This window comes from Cynara cardunculus (assembly GCF_001531365.2).
Source record: "Cynara cardunculus var. scolymus isolate 2C chromosome LG 12, CcrdV1, whole genome shotgun sequence".
Classification (NCBI taxonomy): Eukaryota; Viridiplantae; Streptophyta; class Magnoliopsida; order Asterales; family Asteraceae; genus Cynara; species Cynara cardunculus.
Genome location: NC_037539.1, coordinates 8,727,082 through 8,745,581, shown reverse-complemented (window position 1 = coordinate 8,745,581; position 18,500 = coordinate 8,727,082). Strand labels below are relative to the sequence as shown.

At 33.6% G+C, this 18,500-nt stretch overlaps 2 protein-coding genes across 6 annotated transcripts in view; both read right to left on the bottom strand.

The window, feature by feature from the left end:
* Positions 1–3,369: 3,369 nt before the first annotated feature.
* LOC112522723 (UMP-CMP kinase 3-like) lies at positions 3,370–9,654 on the bottom strand. Of its 4 annotated transcripts, none has more exons than XM_025132021.1 (11): positions 9,562–9,647; positions 8,236–8,341; positions 8,082–8,143; positions 7,742–7,799; positions 7,006–7,123; positions 6,694–6,850; positions 6,527–6,607; positions 6,221–6,328; positions 6,031–6,102; positions 3,790–3,849; positions 3,370–3,585 (listed from the first exon to the last, which is right to left on the bottom strand). In XM_025132021.1, exons 3-10 carry the CDS (start codon positions 8,109–8,111, stop codon positions 3,838–3,840), a joined length of 636 nt encoding a protein of 211 aa, XP_024987789.1. In that variant the 5' UTR covers positions 8,112–8,143; positions 8,236–8,341; positions 9,562–9,647; the 3' UTR covers positions 3,370–3,585; positions 3,790–3,837. The 4 variants fall into 4 exon arrangements, with proteins under 4 accessions (XP_024987789.1, XP_024987791.1, XP_024987788.1 ...); XM_025132023.1 differs by having other exon boundaries at positions 7,742–7,796; XM_025132020.1 differs by lacking the exon at positions 8,236–8,341 and having other exon boundaries at positions 9,562–9,654.
* Positions 9,655–12,925: 3,271 nt separating this feature from the next.
* Positions 12,926–18,500, bottom strand: part of LOC112522577 (nucleolar GTP-binding protein 1) — a 16,250-nt gene continuing 10,675 nt past the window's right edge. Inside the window, exons 6-15 of one of the 2 annotated variants that reach the window (XR_003070214.1) lie at positions 18,020–18,094; positions 17,644–17,682; positions 17,481–17,552; positions 17,077–17,190; positions 16,678–16,749; positions 16,162–16,198; positions 14,846–14,958; positions 14,495–14,701; positions 13,148–13,372; positions 12,926–12,956 (exon numbers count right to left, since the gene is read on the bottom strand). Coding sequence is in view for 1 of the 2 variants with exons in the window: in XM_025131791.1 (XP_024987559.1) it covers positions 13,262–13,372; positions 14,495–14,701; positions 14,846–14,958; positions 16,162–16,198; positions 16,678–16,749; positions 17,077–17,190; positions 17,481–17,552; positions 17,644–17,682; positions 18,020–18,094 (840 nt within the window). In the remaining variant the exon portion in view is untranslated. Of the gene's footprint in view, positions 12,957–12,985; positions 13,373–14,494; positions 14,702–14,845; positions 14,959–16,161; positions 16,199–16,677; positions 16,750–17,076; positions 17,191–17,480; positions 17,553–17,643; positions 17,683–18,019; positions 18,095–18,500 lie in introns of those variants that run through there. The other variant, XM_025131791.1, reaches the window with a different exon arrangement.

Here is an 18,500-nt window from a genome sequence, read left to right as displayed (position 1 = left end):
TTTAAGAGTTTAAGAGTTTTTAAGAGTTTAAGAGTTTTTAAGAGTTTTAGCCAAATGCTTTATAATATAGTATAGATATATATATATATATATATATATTAAGATTTAATAATTCAATGGAATCATTGTCCAAATTGTCCTTACCCATACATCTAAATTATGAAGACAAATTCTTGTGTTTTGATTAAAATAGAAATTAGGTGAAGGGTAGTTTGGGGCTAGTGTAGTGGGTCCTATGTTTTGTTTAGACTTTAGGACAAACCCAAAGATAAGTAAGCCTAGTTGGTTATCAAAATGTAAAGAGTAAATAGTAAATAATAAATAATATAAAAAGATTTTACTTAAATATAAAATAAGTCTTAGATTAGATTTTAGACATTGAATAAGTCGAAAAATGTCATTTTATACCAATATTTTTAAAAGCGGGTTTTATATGAAATTGACGGTTTCAGTTCTTGATGTCGTTAGAGAGTTGTTGCAGCTGTCCAACAATTCTTGATTATCAGGTTTTTATTCCTCCATGGTTTCGGAGAAGCGGGTCATGTGAGATCTCTGTTCTTGATGATCCACCTTTGAAGCTCGATATCTTCTCCATCAATGGCGACAAATTTGTAGACCCAAAATCATCTGATAACCTCAAAGTTTCTAATCACCAGAGCAATCGTCTATCATACAACCTAATTTCTTAATTTCAATTTCTCTAACAAATCGATTGATCCCTAATTAATCTCTTTCTCGAAATCTCTAATCTTCCTCTTTAACAATCATTTCAAAGCGATTGCTAATTTTTTTTCTTGGTTGTTTGCGTTGTTGATTTCGATTGCAACTATGGCTGCTTATGCCCATCGTCGTTTACGATCCAAATTCCATGATCTTGTTCGTTTAATCAAGATGTTGCGTGTTTTGTGATAACCGGCTTCCGGCTAAGTTTCCAAAGGAAACTTCTCACAAGCACAAACCAAACCTAAAAAGGCACCATAGATGAATACAAAATTCATATCCATAAAACCCCTAACTAAAACACAACACATCTAAAATCTTACCTCCTCAAGAACCTTGAAGAACCCACGCTTAGATCCCTAAATGAACCTCAAAAAGGCTCTCCACAGCTCGTCCAATGCTCCAAAATCAAGCCTCAAGCTCCCAAAGTCGGCCAAACCAGAGAGGAATCGAGAAAATTGTAAAAACTCTAGTTGGAATTGGGCTTAAAAGCTCAGATCCCATCCCGTGACCCTCGCTTGCAACCCTAGGGTCCCGGCATAGGATTGTACGACCGTTTCATGATCTTACCTTATTGTTAGTTCATTACACAAATATGCATTGAAAAAAACATACATATAGCAAACAAAAAATAATATACGGTACTTAATATTAAAAACTATGATAGGATAATCCAGTATCAGAAATCGATCATAAGCTTAATGTATGGTGAACAAAAAGTACAAGTCAAAATTCAACAAAATTTGTTGGTTCTTATTAGGGGTGAGCAGCGGAACCGGGTACCCGGTTATGGAACCGGAACCGATATGAGTGGTTCCGGTTCCGGTTCCTAAAATACGGAACCGATTGAGAATGGTTCCGGTTCTCAATTTTTCGGAATGGTTACCCGCCGGGTACCCGGTATTTTTCAATAAAAAAAATATTATTATTTTTAATACCAAATTTATATTAGGTTTACATCTTAAAAGCACGTCGTCATCTTCATTCTTCATCTAAATTCTTCATATAAAATGATTCGTATTTTTTCAAATTGTGTGTTCACTTGGATTCATAGTATATAATCGTTAAACTTTGAACAATTATCATTATAGTATGTAATCGTTAAACTTTGAACATTTTATATTAGTCTATTATGGTTTGCAATCGTTAATCAATATTTGTAATCATTATTCTGTATAATTTGTATTCTTGCTTATTTATTTAGTGTTTTAGCAATGTTTTATTTTTTATTTTTAAATAACAAAATTTTAATATTTTAGGGAGCGGGTACCCGGAACCGGAACCGGTTCCCGGCTGTTCCGGTTCCGGTTCCAAAAATTTAAGAACCGCTCTAACCGGTTCCGGTTCCGGTTCCAATATCTCAAGAACCGCCGGTTCCGGTTCCGGTTCCTGTCAAAAAAGGCGGATACCCGCCTATGCTCACCCCTAGTTCTTATATAATGTAGCAATGATTTCTTTTCCAATCAAGTGTAAGAGACATCCAATTCTTTCTATATCGTATCCATTTTGACAGGCAGACAGTATATATTGTAACTATTAATGATGTGGGAATGTAAGTTGTCAAGTTATAACGTAATTCCTGATCATGTGGAAAATGTCATATCTAAATCAACCGAACATCACGTCGACTAAACACATCCAACAGGTAAAATAAATACGAAATAAAGAAAATTACGCATAACATCAAGAATTATGAGGCAATATTGTCTGTAATCTATAAAAATACTAAAAGGAGGAAAGCAAGAATAAACGTCGTGATTCTTTTGTATTGTTCATGTTTAAAATTCATATGTTGTTTTCATCAAATTGTCGGGCTTCACGAAACGTTATACGAAATGGTCAAAGGTAATGATTACACGATCTCTTGACATGTGTGCCTCGTCAATCAAAGGTAATGATTACAAAACGTTCGGTTACACTTTAAAAAGTCGTAACGATAGTGATAATTATAGAATGCTTTATTTAGCCTTTTACATTTGTTAATTTTCAACAATTTTGGTTCCTTTAACTAATGATCGTAAACTTTTTCCAGCTAAAATAAAAGTATTTTAGTCATTTTCACTATTAAAATTAAAAAATCATATTATATTTTTTAATTATGAATTAATAGAGAAAGAGGTTAACCATCACCTTTGTTTTTTTTAAATTTAAAAATTGAAAATATAATATGTTATTTTTATTTTAATATAAAATAGACAAAATAGTGAAAATGACTAAAATACTCCTATTTGAAATTACAATTTGCATTCACATGGTTTGTTGAAAAATTCTATTTTTCCCTATGTTTTACAAATCATTTATAATTTAGTCCCTCGTACTTAAAAGTAATATTTAGCCTCAGGGACCAAAATATAAATAAATTGTAAACCATATGAACAAAAACCACAATTTCAAAATTACAAGACGAAGTCAACAACTTTTCACAAGCCATAGGGACGAGAAACATAATTTACTCCTATTTAAAGTGCATCTAACTTTCAAATATCATAATTAAAAAAACATTTTGAAATAAATATATTTTTTTAAAAACCGGGTTAGGCCCGGGATCGGATTCGGGACCTGCCCGATGAAACCAGGACAGGTTACCTAGCCTACAATTTTGTTCAAGACCATGACCGGCCGGCCCGATATGATTCTAAAAATGCTCGATAATCACAAACAATATGATATATTTTATTAGTAGCATCTCAATCAAGAATAAGAGTCGAACATCGTGGAATAATGCGTAAATCGTAAAATAATGATACTTTTCTAACCTATTTGACATCATAAGAGACGATCAAGTAACTTTTAACAATGTAAAACTACATAAAATCCATCACACTTTTCATTGTGAATTCCTTTCGACACCACATGTCAACCGAACTGCAACAAATATGTAATATATCATGTTCACCAAAGTCATATAATAATAAACTCAAGTGTTTTAACAAAAATAAATATTCAAATGTAAAAATACGGGTATTTTAATACGAATACGTGTATCCAATTTCATGAACGGATGTGGATATCGGAAATGCAATATCCATTCCGTTTACATGACTAGTGATGGTGGTCAGCAATGTTTACCTCGATTAAACACGGAGTCCAAAGATGTTAAGGCAACGGAGATAACACCTAAGTAGCAGCCTGCACGTCATAACAATCATGTTCAAGCTTTTATAACTCGTTTAATGTATAGGGTCAGGTTCCAAGGAGAACACCCCTTTTCCGTGAGAACCTTAAGAACCCGATCACGGCCATCGATCGTTTTTCAGCATGTTTGATCCAATAACAATCGATGTGTGTCGGTTTTGTGAAAGAGGGGTATTTTCGTCTTTCGCTTTTCTGCACCTGGGCAAGTTAACATACCTTAACATGATAGGTTTCATGTTAAGGTAAGTTAATGTTCAATGTTTTTTCATAGGAGGTACGTTAAGATTTCATGTTAAGGTTTTCACGTTAAATTATGTGACGCATATTCATGTTTGTTTAGATTTGTTAAGGTCAGTTAAAGCATGTTAACGTTCAATGTTTTCATGTTACAGTATGGTAAGGCTTCCATGTGAAGATATGTTAAGGTATTTATTAAGACCCGTGTCTGCAGGCCCGTTCCTAGTATTTTATAGACCCCGGCAAGATATAAAGAAGGGCCCTCAATAAGTTGACTATTCGAAGTAATAATCTATGTAAATCAACATAAATCAGTCGGGCTTCTATCTCACCTCATGTTAATATTTTTCATCGTCGTTTTAAACTTTTAGGGTTAAAACAAACTTTTTCAAAACCATTAATCTTATAATCAAAAGTCCATGTTGGTTATAACTTGAAATCTTCATTTTGTTTAAGAGATGGTAGAATACTTAAAATTAATGCACTCAATGTTAGGTAATAAGGAGTGAATAGGCTTTGCAAGATCGGATTAGATTTAGAATTGAATTTTGTTCTAATCCCATGATTGGATTGAAGTATCTTCTGGATTTGAAATCCCAGGATTTCATTAAAATCCCACATACATAGGATTTTGAAATCTCACGAGATTGATTTTTCATGAGATTTTGTAGGATTTGTATATAATAATGTTTTAAAATATGTTTAAAACCATTTGTTTTGTAACAATCAATTAATAAAAAAAGGTAATTTAATTATTTTCATAATTATTTATACAATTTTTTTGTAAATAAAAGAATTCAATTTTATTCCAAATCCTACAAACTTAGAGCACCAAAGCTTTCAAATCCTTCCAAATTCAAATTCTTCTAATACCAAATCATTCCACAAAACCCAAATTCCTCATAACCATTCCATCAAACCAAATACCCCATAAGGGTATTTTTGAAATCCTAAATATTAATATAAGTTGGACTGTCTCATATGGTTCGTAGTTTTTTTCCCTCAAGGTAGGAGTTTTCATAGTTAATAACAAGAAATCTACTATATTCTAATACAAAAATAGAATTAATGTGGATGAAATAATCAAGAGTCCATGGTAGATGAATAATGGAGAATATATCAAGGTTTTCTAGGGAAATTGTTGTAGACTTTGGTACTAGATAAAAAAACTTAAGAAAACAATAAGGAGTACTATAAAATGAACACCCATTTAACTTTTTATATATTTACTTTTTCAATGTAATTAATTAATACATGTTTAGGCCCTTGATATAATACTAAATTCTTTTTGGGTCCTATCATATGCTAAAAAATGTGTGTCTATTTTATTTACTAATTTTTTTAAACTACCATTGTATATACTAAAAAAATTGGGCCCTATTTTTTGTGGGCCCTGGGAGTGCACCTGGTCCGCCCTCTGCATGTCCGCCTACATCCATGGCATTATAATTCTGTTTATTTACATATCTGCCATGGCCTTTTTTTGAGGTGTTCCACCAAAAAACAAAAATCATCCAAGGGCTACGAGTTGGTTCACACAAATGATAAAATTCTCACATGATCCCGAGTGTGTGTATATATATAGGGTTAGGTTCCATTGAGAAAAGAAAATTATGGGAAGAAGGGTAAGAAGCGATCTCCACCCTTGGATCAATCCTAATTGAAGATCAACACTAATATGGTGCACCGAGATGCACCAGATCAAATACCGTGATAAGCGCAATTCATAGGGTGGGGGTGAGAATAAAAGTGGTCCACATCCCTTCTCACGCTTCCTACTTAACTGCTATTTCACACGATCCTATATGTGTGTGTATACAGATACACATAGATAGAGGGGTATTTTAGTATTCGACACAATATATTTTGTTAAAGGGAAATGTCTTTCAAAAAACACAGGAAATATATAACATCAGAAGGCATCATAATTTGTTTTACCTTGTCATTCACTGGGGTGAAAAGGGCCTTAACTGCTTCAAAAACTTCTCCAACAGGCTTAGCAGCATCAATCTGAGAGCAAATTTAGTCCATTGGTCAAAAGTCACACATTTGACACTGAAGTTTCAAATATTGATTTATTTGCAAGGAGTGAGAAATAATAATGATAATGAACAGCTCGTATATTTACCTTTCGGACCTTCTCCTTAGAGTTGTAATATTCGATAACAGGGAGACTAGATTCCATGTAAACTCTAAATCGCTTCCTAATTGTATCAATATTGTCATCTTCTCTTCCCTTCATACCCAAATCAAAAGATTAAACCACGGGAAAACAAAACCAATTCATATAGACCAAATCTAACAAGACCAGTTTATCCCACCTGGAGCTGGGGTCGGGGGTGGGGGGCAGGATATGTGGAATAATATGTTCTGTAACATGCACATTGGATGCTTGTGCAGTACTACTAAGGTAGAATTAAACAACTCATCTAACCTGATTGCGACCCAAGAGGCGCTTCTCCATCTCTTCTTCCGGGCAATCAAAGAAAAGAACAAATTCCGGTACAATTCCAGTCTGTAGATAGCTTAAATTAGACACATCCTGATCCTGATAACAGAACTCAGTGAAGGTTTATAGAACAAATAGAATATAGAACTCACAACTGACTCGAAGGCTGCACGATTTTCCTCATTACGTGGGAATCCATCAATTAGAAATTTGTCATTTTCATTTTCAGAAATTGCTTTTTCAAGAAGCTTAATTGTTACTTCTGAAGGAACAATTTTTCCCTCCTTGATCATGTTCTGAATCATGGTTCTACAAAATATTATAAAGAACTTAGAAGTTGAGATATCTCAAATGAAAATGTATCCTTATAGACCAATATGGACATATTATTTATCATTAAACAACTATTCGCCACTAAACGAAAGATATCACGGAAGCAGAGCTAATGGTTCAAAGTAGTTTACCCATTTTCAGAGCCAGATTTTATTTCTGCCCTGAGAAGATCTCCAGCACTGAGATGGGTATACCCAAAATGCTCTACAATATTTGCACACTGTGTACCTTTACCACTGCCTGGGCCTCCTGCTCAAGATTAAATGAGTGAGAAGCATATTTACTTCAGATTCCTTAAGGATAGAATATACATTCTGATTGGTGTTAAACTGGAAAACAAGTGAAAACTAAACCTCATAAGACTTTGAAATTGTCATTTCATGGGAATTGATAAGTTCACAAAAGTGGCCAGGTTGTATCATTCTTATGATGAAGGTTATAGAGCATATAACAAAAAGAACTACACTAAAGTTTGGAAGAAGAGATGCATCGCTTGATTTATCAAAGATCAACAGTATTGATTAAGACCACAGTCACAACAGAACTCCATCTACCATTAAAAGGCAGTATTTAGTCAAAGAGAGAAAACAGGTAATGACCGAGTTGCATCCAGAAGCGAAAAACACACCGTATCACATACATTGGTCACTTGATTTAACTCCATGGAATTGGGTGATTAAAGCATCTGATAGAGCATTATAGGGGATATAGATCTAAGCAAATGTAACTTTTCTGGGGAAAAACCAAGACAAAAGGAAGGGAGAACCATGAATAGAATGCTGATTACAAAAAAACAACTGAAAGACATGCATGAGAAAAAAGCTATATTTGTTTATTTTGTTTAGATGCTTAAACCAAAGTTCTTACCTAGAACAAATATAACCTTGGGCTTCTTTTGAGTAAGAGCACTTCCTGTTGCTTCCTGCTATCAGATATGCAAATAAATTTTGGTTAGTCGTAGCAATCTTTCTGGTTTTGACGTAATAAGCACAAGTATGATGCTATATTTCCATCTCAGAGCTTGACAATCTTGATTTATATATATTAAATTACTGGAAAGGAATAGGCCACATCATGTACTCAATTTTCAAGATTTAAAGCCGATTCAACAGTGTATCTTTCTTAGAATCGAGCAAACTTGTGCAAACTATACAGCCATACAAGTAAATACTAATAATGAACAAAACAAAATTGCTAAGATAACTACCTTGTTTGCAGCTTCAACAGCAGTCCCCATGAGTCCACAAAATAGTTTGTATTAGCTCTATTCTGCATCCAACCCAAAACCTTGTGATCAAAATCCTTGTCCAAGCAATAAATATATATTTAATTGGTCAACTTGTTGTAAATGCATATATTACAATTTACTTAGTGTTCATCCCTTTACAACATATGAACTTAGAATAATTGTAGATAAACTTTATCCCCCAAAAAAACAACAGAATGACAACAGAAGCGCAAAAAATCCTGCAAGTAATCATAAGACAATAAAAAATCAATAGATAAGCAAAACGAATATGAAAAGGGATGGTACTCTATAAATGTAATTTCAGGCTAGTCTGAAGAACTTGTTGCTAAATCATCTCGCTTACTCTTACTAATCATTTGTATAACCCGATGAAGCAGTTGCAAGGCCAAACAACAATTCATTTGTTGAGAAAATGAGGTAGGTTAAACACATAATCACACACAAACTGTGAGAAAATACATCCCTTGGATCAGGAAATATTTCCAAGAAGCTTAATTCCAACTGGCCTACTCGCACTATAAATCCATATACATAACTTGAATCAAAGTCAAGATTCAGAGAAGGGGAACTGTCTTCATACTTGCACCAAGCAGACAAAAGAAAATTGAAGAACCAGACCCACCAATCCTCACCTTAAGAGTTCAACTAGATCTAACAGTTAGAAACATAATACATATAAAGCAATTTTCACAGCTAACAGAACACATTGACAAGCACCTGGATTCAACATATAAACCAACAAATCCAACTCAAAATTCAAAAACCGATAGATAACTTTCATGGTTAAATCATAAATGGGTCTGAATACAATAATAATAAACAAATCTATAACTTGAATGCCAAACACTAACCAATCTACACTTCGAACAAGATCTACTTATGAAGAATCAAGACACAAAAGATCTGTAAGACAATGTGTCATCTCCAGATCCATATACTAGACTATCATCCAGGTATGATTACCATATTTCCATAGAGTGATCTCTATATCTTGTTTTAGAGCAATTAGATCTTGCTCAAATTTCAAATTTCAAATTGGCAATTTGACAACCATATGTAGATCCAAATAGGGATTCTCTAACCTACCAAACTGCCATGCAAATGCCACAATCAGTCAGATCATTGCATTCTATCTTCAATCTAATTTAAAACATTACGTATAACAGTGATCATAGCTAAGCCCAATCAGTACTCAGAACACAACACAACATAAACATCCAATTTATGTAGATCAACAAAACCCTATCAAAGAAAAAGTGAGCATTTTCAACATAAATCACAAGATACTGGTAAAACCTAGATGAATCGAAATAAAATCCTCTCAGCACTTGTAAACTAAATAATTGAACAAGATCCAACACACAGAACAGCGAACAATCAGATGAGTTTAATCCAGATCAGTAAGTTAAATAAAAAGGAAAAGATATGTGAAGCTTACCAAAATCAAGAAAAGCCGTGGAGAATTTAATGAAAATTGAAAGAAACGCAGAGGGAATGAAAGATCTGACAGAATTGCGTATGGCTGGTGTCGGTCTCTACTGATGTTTATATAGGGTTCCTCACACCCGATTCACATCATTACTTAAACATGTTCTATAAAGTAAACTACAAATTTGGTCCTTCTGGTATTGTAATAACAATTTTTTGTCCCTACAGTTTTAAAATTACAATATGGTCATTGTGGTTTGTAAAAACGTTTGGATCATTTTTTCTCTTTAATTAAATTCCATTACACGAGGTGTATTTTTGTCATATATTCAATCAAAATCAATTTTATGATTTTGGTCACTATAGTTTTCGATTAGGTAAAACACAAAAAAAGTCGATAAAATGACGACAATGCTTCTCATTTAACGAAATTTTTCAACCTTCGTTAAAGGGAGGGACTAAATCCAAACGTTTTTATAAACCATGATAGTTATCTTGTAACTCTGAAACTATATGACAAATAGTGTTGTTTTCGACAAACCATAGGAAACAAATTTATAGTTTACTCTATTTTATATATTTTTTATATTTATATTGTCAAAATAAATGTTGTATTTTTCTGGGATAAAAATTTATTATATATCATGTAGTATATATATATATGTATGTGTGTGTGTGTGGGGGGGGGGGGAGATGGTTCAAACGAAAACATCTTCATTTTACGAGAATGCAAGAAATATATTTTGTTAAATAATACGGGAAATTTTGCTTGAATAAATATTTATTAATTTATATTTAAGCGGGTGTTGAAAATTTTGGAGTGGTATTCAAGACTAAATGTGTGATTACACTTTGAGTGTATGTTCATCAAATGGTGGAGTCGTATGGGAAAAAAATGTAGTAAAGTTGGAGTGTTTTTGAACTTTCATTAACTTAAAAATTATAATAATATTTTTTATTTATATTTTTTTTTAATAAAAACACTGAAAATACCTCGGAGTCGTTTGATCTCTTTTGATTCTAAATAGTTGATCGATGGGGGTGGAACCAGAATTTTATGGAGGTTCTGAGAACCATGAACGAACATCGACATTTGGGTTGTTGGTATACAGGTTTTTATTAAAGCCAACGACATATAAGAATAATTGAGATGGCAACAAAGATAATAAAAAGAGATAACAATTTAGATCACAGAAAGCAAAGATTAAAATCAACAATCGGAACTAAAAGTCGAGACCGAAATCGAAAACAAAACGTGGAGACTAAAAACGAAACTAAACCAAAAAATGGACATGATTGGTTAGGGACGATGATGGTCGCGATGGTAAAAGGAATCCGATGACCATATTTTTCTCTCTTAGGGGTCGTTTATTAAACACTTACTCAGTAAGTACTTGTAAAATTTAACACAATCATTTACTTACCAGATAAGATTTTAGTCCTCCATAACGGCATCGTATGCAACAATTTACCCGGTAAATGTTTACCGTGATAAGAGTCGTCGTCTTCACTTACCGAGTAAGACTCTTGGTCTTTGTCTCGCTCTTACCGGGTAAGATTCTTGGTCTTTATCATATTCATCCGGTAAAGTAATATAATTTGATAAACGCTTACTCGGATAATTGTTTGGTAAACGCCCCTTACTCTCTTCACTAATTAAACAAAACCCCGTTGAAAGTTAGATTATGTTGATAACAGTGGATAGATGATTAATATGTTGTAATCAGTATATAAAATCCGAAAAATAATATACACATAACATTTTATTACTATATAATTTAATCAATATTTAAACCATTACTTGAATATGAAGAATAATCACTTGATAACTCCTAACTCCAAAATTTATAAAATTCGTGAGAATTTCTACCTTAACGTGATTTTTTCCATCTAAGTACATATAGCATTCAATATATTGATTAACGTATATTTGTTTCACACTGTGTTTATTTTATATGTATTCAGTTCACAATATGAAACTCTTTTACGTGTATTATTTGTTTCACAAACGCCATATTGTGAACCGAGTACATGTAAAATGAAACACCTCATAAAACAAATATATGTTAATCGATGTTCTAAATCCTAGTCTAGATGAAAAAAGATCATATGAAATAACACATAATGCACTAGTTTTCATGATTATCATAATTTTATGAATTCTTAATACCTCAAATATTTATACTAATAATGATATAAAAGTTGCGAACCAAGGGATTAATAAATGCATTTAAATTAAAAAGGTTATAAATAATATTTTAACATAAAAAATTTGGTTGTATTTATTTTAGTAATAAAACATTGACAGAGAATGGGAATTGTGTTCCAGAGGAATTTGGTTCTTTATGTTTTTTAATCGGTAGAATAGAATGACTCATGATTTATTAGTTATATAATTTAATAAAATATTATTAATAACTAGTTTTTTTTTCTTAAATTAATTTTTAATTGAAAAATAAATAAAGTAATATAATTATATGATTTTAAATTGTCGATATTTTTAATTAAAATAAAAAAATCATAAATATTTGATGGTTTTAATTATTGTTAATATTTAATTTTGATGGAATATGCTTTCTGGAGAACTTTCAAGAACCTTGTAACAAGATTCATCAGATTTAATTATTTTATCGGGTAACATTCTCGATCATTAAAAATGATTACTGGTAAACAAATAACATTCTCGATTCTTACTATACCTCTTATCAGATAAGATTTACAAGTCTTGCCATGCACATCTAATAAGATAAGTGACATCCGTTAAGTACTTGCCTGATAAGAATTTTATAAACAGCCACTGAATATTTGTTAACAAACACACTTGTATAACTGAATGAATAAGTCTTCCGTGCCATTAAGTCACAAACAAACAACCCATTAGATTACATCAGTCTCGCAAATCTTGCAACCACGATCGATGTTTTCAAATTTTCATTTTCTTTTCTTAAAAATGGTAGTTTTGTAGAGGAAAATTTTGGTCTGATACATAAAGCTACAACGAACACCGTTACAAGAACGAAAAATAAACCAAACACGTAAACATTATCGACTAAAATCTAAAGTGACTTAAGACACTTACAGCAAACATCTACCACCATCAGTTGTTCTAGATGGGATGATATTTCAAATCAGAGTTCGAAACTTTTGCCATTTCAAAGCATCCAAATTGCGATGTTCTTGCAAACTTTCGGATCTTTCAGACATTTTCACACGAACGAGATTTTGCAACGAAAACCCAGGTACAGTTGTTAAGAAATCAGTAACTCAACCACAAAGGTGGTGCCTGATTGGTTTAAGCTTGGCTCCAAAGGTCAAAAGTGTCTGGAGGTCCCAGGTTCAAATACAAGAAGGAATAAAAATTCCCTTTATGGCCACGGAGGTTCAAATGCAGCGACTCCGGACTACCTGTGGTCGCCCTAGGATTAGTCCGCTCGCATAGCGGGTTGGATATCCAGGTTAATAAAAAAAATCAATAACTCATTCCTAAACTATATGGTAGTGTCAAGAGACATTATTCTATGCCCATTTTCTAGAGAAGTCATGAAAGCTAAATCATGTCCTCCAAAAGTTATAGAATACAAGAACATTGGCATTACCGGCATCAGCTCAGCAGCACGAGGCCTAGGTTCGCAGCTGTCTCTTGTAGCAGATCGAGCTTTATCTATTCCCGATTTAACTTGCTTGTATTTAAGTAATCCAAAGGCGGCATATTAGATGAAAATTTTCCGTGCAGGAGATATGTTGTTCGGGACTTCGGCCTTTTGAGTGTTGTTTAGTCTTGCCGATTGAGATACCAACAGCTCATGCACTCTACTCTTCAACTGGAAAAGAACAGACGAAAAGATTAGAAACATTGGAAGCCTAGAAAGAGTGGCAAAATAAGCACAACAAATGAAGGTGTTCACAAGAAAGATCGTAAAATTTACCAAAAGATCATTGGCCGAGTGGTATCCGGGTTATTGGTAAATCCTAATTTCCCTAGAGGTCAATGGTTGAAATCTAACCAAAGATGAGGAGTGTGTGTGCATTTGCCGTATATAAATATCATATACTTCATAAATAGATTGTAAAATTTACATGGAAAAGAAGAGTTGAGCGAAATAGCAAGGTTTAGAAACCGACCACTCGGAATGAAAACTAATGTGGGTCAATCACAAAACCTAGTTCTACAAAATTGGCTTACAAACTAAGGGGCCGTTTACCGAACGCTTACCGTGTAAGTGTTAGCGGCAAAAGTCTCCACCCTCACTTACCTTATTGGGTAACATTCGCAGTCATCAAAACGGATTGTTGATAGCGTAAGCGTCTACCAGGTAAGTGACACCCGATAAGCGTTCGATAAACGGCCCCTAAGCCTCAACAATCCAACTGTTCAGCAGTTCATTTGACTCGTAAAAAGTAAAAGATATCTAAATGTTTTTCCCTTGTTATTTCATGACCCTATTTTTGTTAGTTTACACTTTTGTTTGATTGAATACTCGGGATTTTGTAGATGAACCGTCTATCTCTAACTCGTCATACTTGGTGTACCACTACCTAAATGATTCCTCCATTTTTGTTATGTTGAAATTACTTTTTCTATCATTACAAAGAAAGTTCCAAACTGATATTATATTTTATTAATATTTAATCAAACGTTTATGTCACCATCATTATATAAAATATTTTTTATGTAATTTTGATGTCCTCGGTCAATAGCAGTTCCATAATGGTGACCGAGTGACATATTTAACCGCCAAGGATTTAAATGACTTACATATACTCATACGGTCATACCTCCTAATCCTACCTACACCTGTTTAGTTTCCATTTCTACTTATCTTTCCTCGATTTAAACCTATCAATATATGGTTGTCTCCCATTTTTCTACCAGAACAGAAAGTTCATTCCATAGAAATTTAAACAGATCTGAACACCCAAAAAGATGGTTGTCAAGTTCTAACCTCATTCAACCCAACTTTACTCTTTACTGATACATGAAGCGCTCCTTCAGGTCCCATTTTTCGGTATGTTTGCAGTTCAGGATGATCAGCTTCAATATCTTCCGTGATGTAAAGAACAGGAGACTCTTGCAAAAGATCACACTTGGAGACGACATCAAACCATAGATGGGTATTAAATCTTTCTTTTATTTCTTGGTAGATTAGAAACTGCAATATTCACGGATAGCAATATAAGATTAAAGAGATGCAAAATCCGGAAGAAGCTGTTACCCAACATATACACTTAATAAACAAGAAATCAAGAGTCCAGATGTTTATCCAAAGGATTTGTCACATAATAAATCACAATACCTGATCCGAAGGAGAGGTCCCACATTCTCCAGTTAAATCATGAACGAATAATATGGCCGTCGGTAGATGAGAGAGCACAGCAAGTGTTAGCTTTTCTAAATTATTCCTGTCCTCTGCAGATCGAAACACAAATTATGTTAGAAAAAAACTGATAACAAATGCATTTCATGACCCAAAATTATTTTCACATGCAACTGAAGGTTCTTCTGATGTCAATCACCTTCAGCTAAATTCAAAGTGAATCTTTTCTATAAGGGCAGGCTGCATGAAAATGCAACATTATATGGTCCGATTCCTATTTTGAGTAACATACTTTCAAAACCTTCACTTTTTTTTTAACCACAAGGGTGGTGCCTGATTGGTTTGAGCTTGGCTCCAAAGATCAAAAGTACCAGGAGGTCCCAAGTTCAAATCCAAGGACGAATAAAAATCCCTAAGATGTGACATTGCATCTAAGATTGCATGAAAATGCAACATACGTTGGTCCGATTCCTATTTTTTTAACGTACTTTAGTCTAACTGTTTGAAATATCACATTCGAGGTACCAAAACGAAAGTAATTGAAAGCATTTAATAGGAATCAGATCAAAGTCCGTTGCATTTTCATGCAATTTGCCCTATCTATAACATGGAATTGTCTTCAGCGTTTTTCACTTCCTCTCCCATGTAGCAAAGATAATGCTCAGCTAAGTCACGTACTTCCAATTCCCAGCATAGGATCTTACCCAATTATATTTCCCATGTCTACATCTTTATATACTTCCAAGAGATTATAGTACTCTGCTACTCCATCTGTCCCAACTAAGAAATGTAACATTCCTTTTTTTGGTAAGGTTTCAATCAAAGATTAACTTCTTCCCATTTGTAATCATTAGAACGTATTGATTGTCATTTGTATTTCGTCCACAAAACTCTTCTATTTCGTGATTATTGAGAAGCAGCTTAGATATTTGAATATAGTCATACTCTATATTAGACTATGTACACAAGCATTTATTTTGGCCAGATGGAGTACATCTTTGCCTCTATTACAAAGTATACCAACTGTGGCCAATTTTTCTAGAATTAACTTCTTCAATTGCAACCAATTTAACTTCATCGACCATAATCCTTGCCAACGCAGCTACTGCTTATTCAAAAGGTTCAGGGAGTCAGACTAAACTCATCAAAGCCTTCGTCGGAAGATAGTTTCAAGTAAGAAAGCACACAATTTTGCTACAAGGCAAAAAAAGTGTGGACAGCCACTTTAATGGATGACATTGTTTCAAAACTGAAATATAGAATGTGTTAATAAAAGAAGAGCATAAGTATTTTACCGTCACATCTCCTCAGAATCCCAGGTGTATCAGTCACCTGCAGTCAAAACATCAATTCTGGACAGATTATAAAGGTAAGGTTTCAGAAAACGAGCTAAAGTTGCTGGTTCAACCAGCCAAACTGTAAGAATGTGAAAACAGTTCAGATAACACTGTTGAGCAACGTTCAGAACCAGACCATTCTGTTCTGAAGGCAGGAATATGATTATAAAACAACATTTAAGATATTCTGTCATTGTCCATTTTCTATTTGAAATTGGCTTACTAATGCCTGGTTTTGTATATAATTAAAATTCCCAATCATATAATAAAATCCTAGCAATGCCTGTGGATGTTAAAATCCCGCGTTCGTTTTTACGTTTCCTGATATTTAACTGTTTGTGCAGTTATCATTCCTAAGACAACTGACATTGGTGCAGCCATCATTGACCTGCGTAGCTTTAATCTGGTTCTGGAAACGTTGTATGGAGGCAATACAGTTAACTAAATCTACATGTTATGAAGAAAAAGGCTGACCTGAAAATTCTGGAAGCTTAAAGCAATATGGCCCATTAAAATTCCTCTAGTTGTGAAAGGGTAATTACAGATCTGCAGGACCACAGAGATAAAATCTGTTAGTAATTCATCAGTTGAGACAGAGTACATTTGGTTCGTGGATGCTAAATTACCAACAGTTGCATCTAATGAGAAACAGAACTTATTGTGCTCTTTCCAAAAAAAAAAACTTAAAGAGTTTGTGTATAAATTAAAATGATTAAGCATTTTATTTACTGCCCCTCGGTGATTAAAACTAAATGAGTGACAAAGCTCCAAGATGGTTTAGTTTCGGACAATAAGCAATGAACTACAATAGAAGAGAACTTGGCCACAACATGTTTTCAATTGCAAGAAATTTAGCAATTTGGATACAGATACCTCAGGCTTTCCTGTTGAAAGTATGCGGACTAAAGATGATTTTCCAACATTAGGAGCTCCGACAAGGCAGAGTGTTGGCATTTCAAGATCAACAACTGGCATTGCTCTCAAAGTCTGCAAATCAAAATATTGTATTTATCACACGGCATGCACAATGAAAATAAATAGCACCATCATACGAATTGTGTAGATAAGATGTAAAGAAGATAGCAAATACATAATAATACTACATGGACTAGGATAGTGATTCTTTACACGAAAAGAAAAAAAAACAAAAGCAGGTAGAGGTAGCGGTGCGTGTGCGTAAATGGCTTCTTGCTTTGCATTGAAAGAAAACAAGAAGTTATCAACTTGATAAGAAACATGTTAATTTGTTGGAACCATGTTCTTGTAAATGAGAAAACCTTGGCTATTTGCATCAACTCATCAACGGCTTTTCCATCAGAATGAAATATCTCTTCAAGTTTTCTCGTTCCCTGCCAAAAAGTTATAGCACATACAATATGAAGTCTTCAAGGAGTGAATACGATGAATAATCAAATGGACTCTTGTAGTTTGGTGACTGACCTCAACTAACCTCTCCTCTGCTTCTCGCTTTGTTGTGGACTGTTAAGATTTGATTGAAATTAGTTGGTATGACTATATGTTAGATATAGCAATAATATGTGTCAATCAGTTGGTCAATCAAACAAGTTAACAAGTTGAAAACTGTAAGAGAAAATTTACTTGTAATAATTACAAACCTGAAGCCAATGTATCCACCCAAAAGGAACAAATGTTTTAGTTAAAAATCGAGATAATTGACATAAAAAGGAAATGCCCAAGATTGTCAAAGAAGAGTCAATCGAAATGATATATTCTACAACTGTACTGCTAAAAAGAGCCCATATCCACTCCTTTTCCACCTGGAAAATGTCCATCATAATAAGAGTAAAGTTCTGACCTTAGCACAGAGTGATGCATGTTCTTTTCCAACTGATACCAGTTTCTTCCGTAAAGAATCAACTTTTCCTAAAACCTGCAATTACAAGATTCCATAAAAGACTCAACCAACTAATTCAACTACATAAATATGCAAAGATGTTAGTTACTAAAAATACTTGAAAGTAAGAACAACATAAGAAAGTCAAAGGAGTTGCATGCTTATCATGTAGGAACGAAACTATCACTCCACAAAGGACCTGCACATTATCACACAATTCATTCTACCATCCTACATCTTAAAAAAGGGTGAAGTGTTAGGTCAAACGTTACACACGCAATACGCACAACCCAAAAAACAAGAGAAGAACACAAGAATTTACGTGGTTCACACGATCAGATTGATCGTGCTAGTCCACGGGGGCAACTAGGGTTTTCTTTATTTAGGTGCTACAATGTTTACAAGTACAATGAGATTAATATATATAGACAAACATAATTAG

Coding starts and splice junctions, on each gene's coding strand:
- LOC112522723 (XM_025132020.1), bottom strand. CDS start 8,111: ATGGGGACTGCTGTTGAAGCTGCAAACAAG. Junction 7,800..8,081: donor CTGTTGAAGCTGCAAACAAG/GTAGTTATCTTA, acceptor CATATCTGATAG/CAGGAAGCAACAGGAAGTGC. Junction 7,124..7,741: donor CAAGGTTATATTTGTTCTAG/GTAAGAACTTTG, acceptor AATCTTGAGCAG/GAGGCCCAGGCAGTGGTAAA.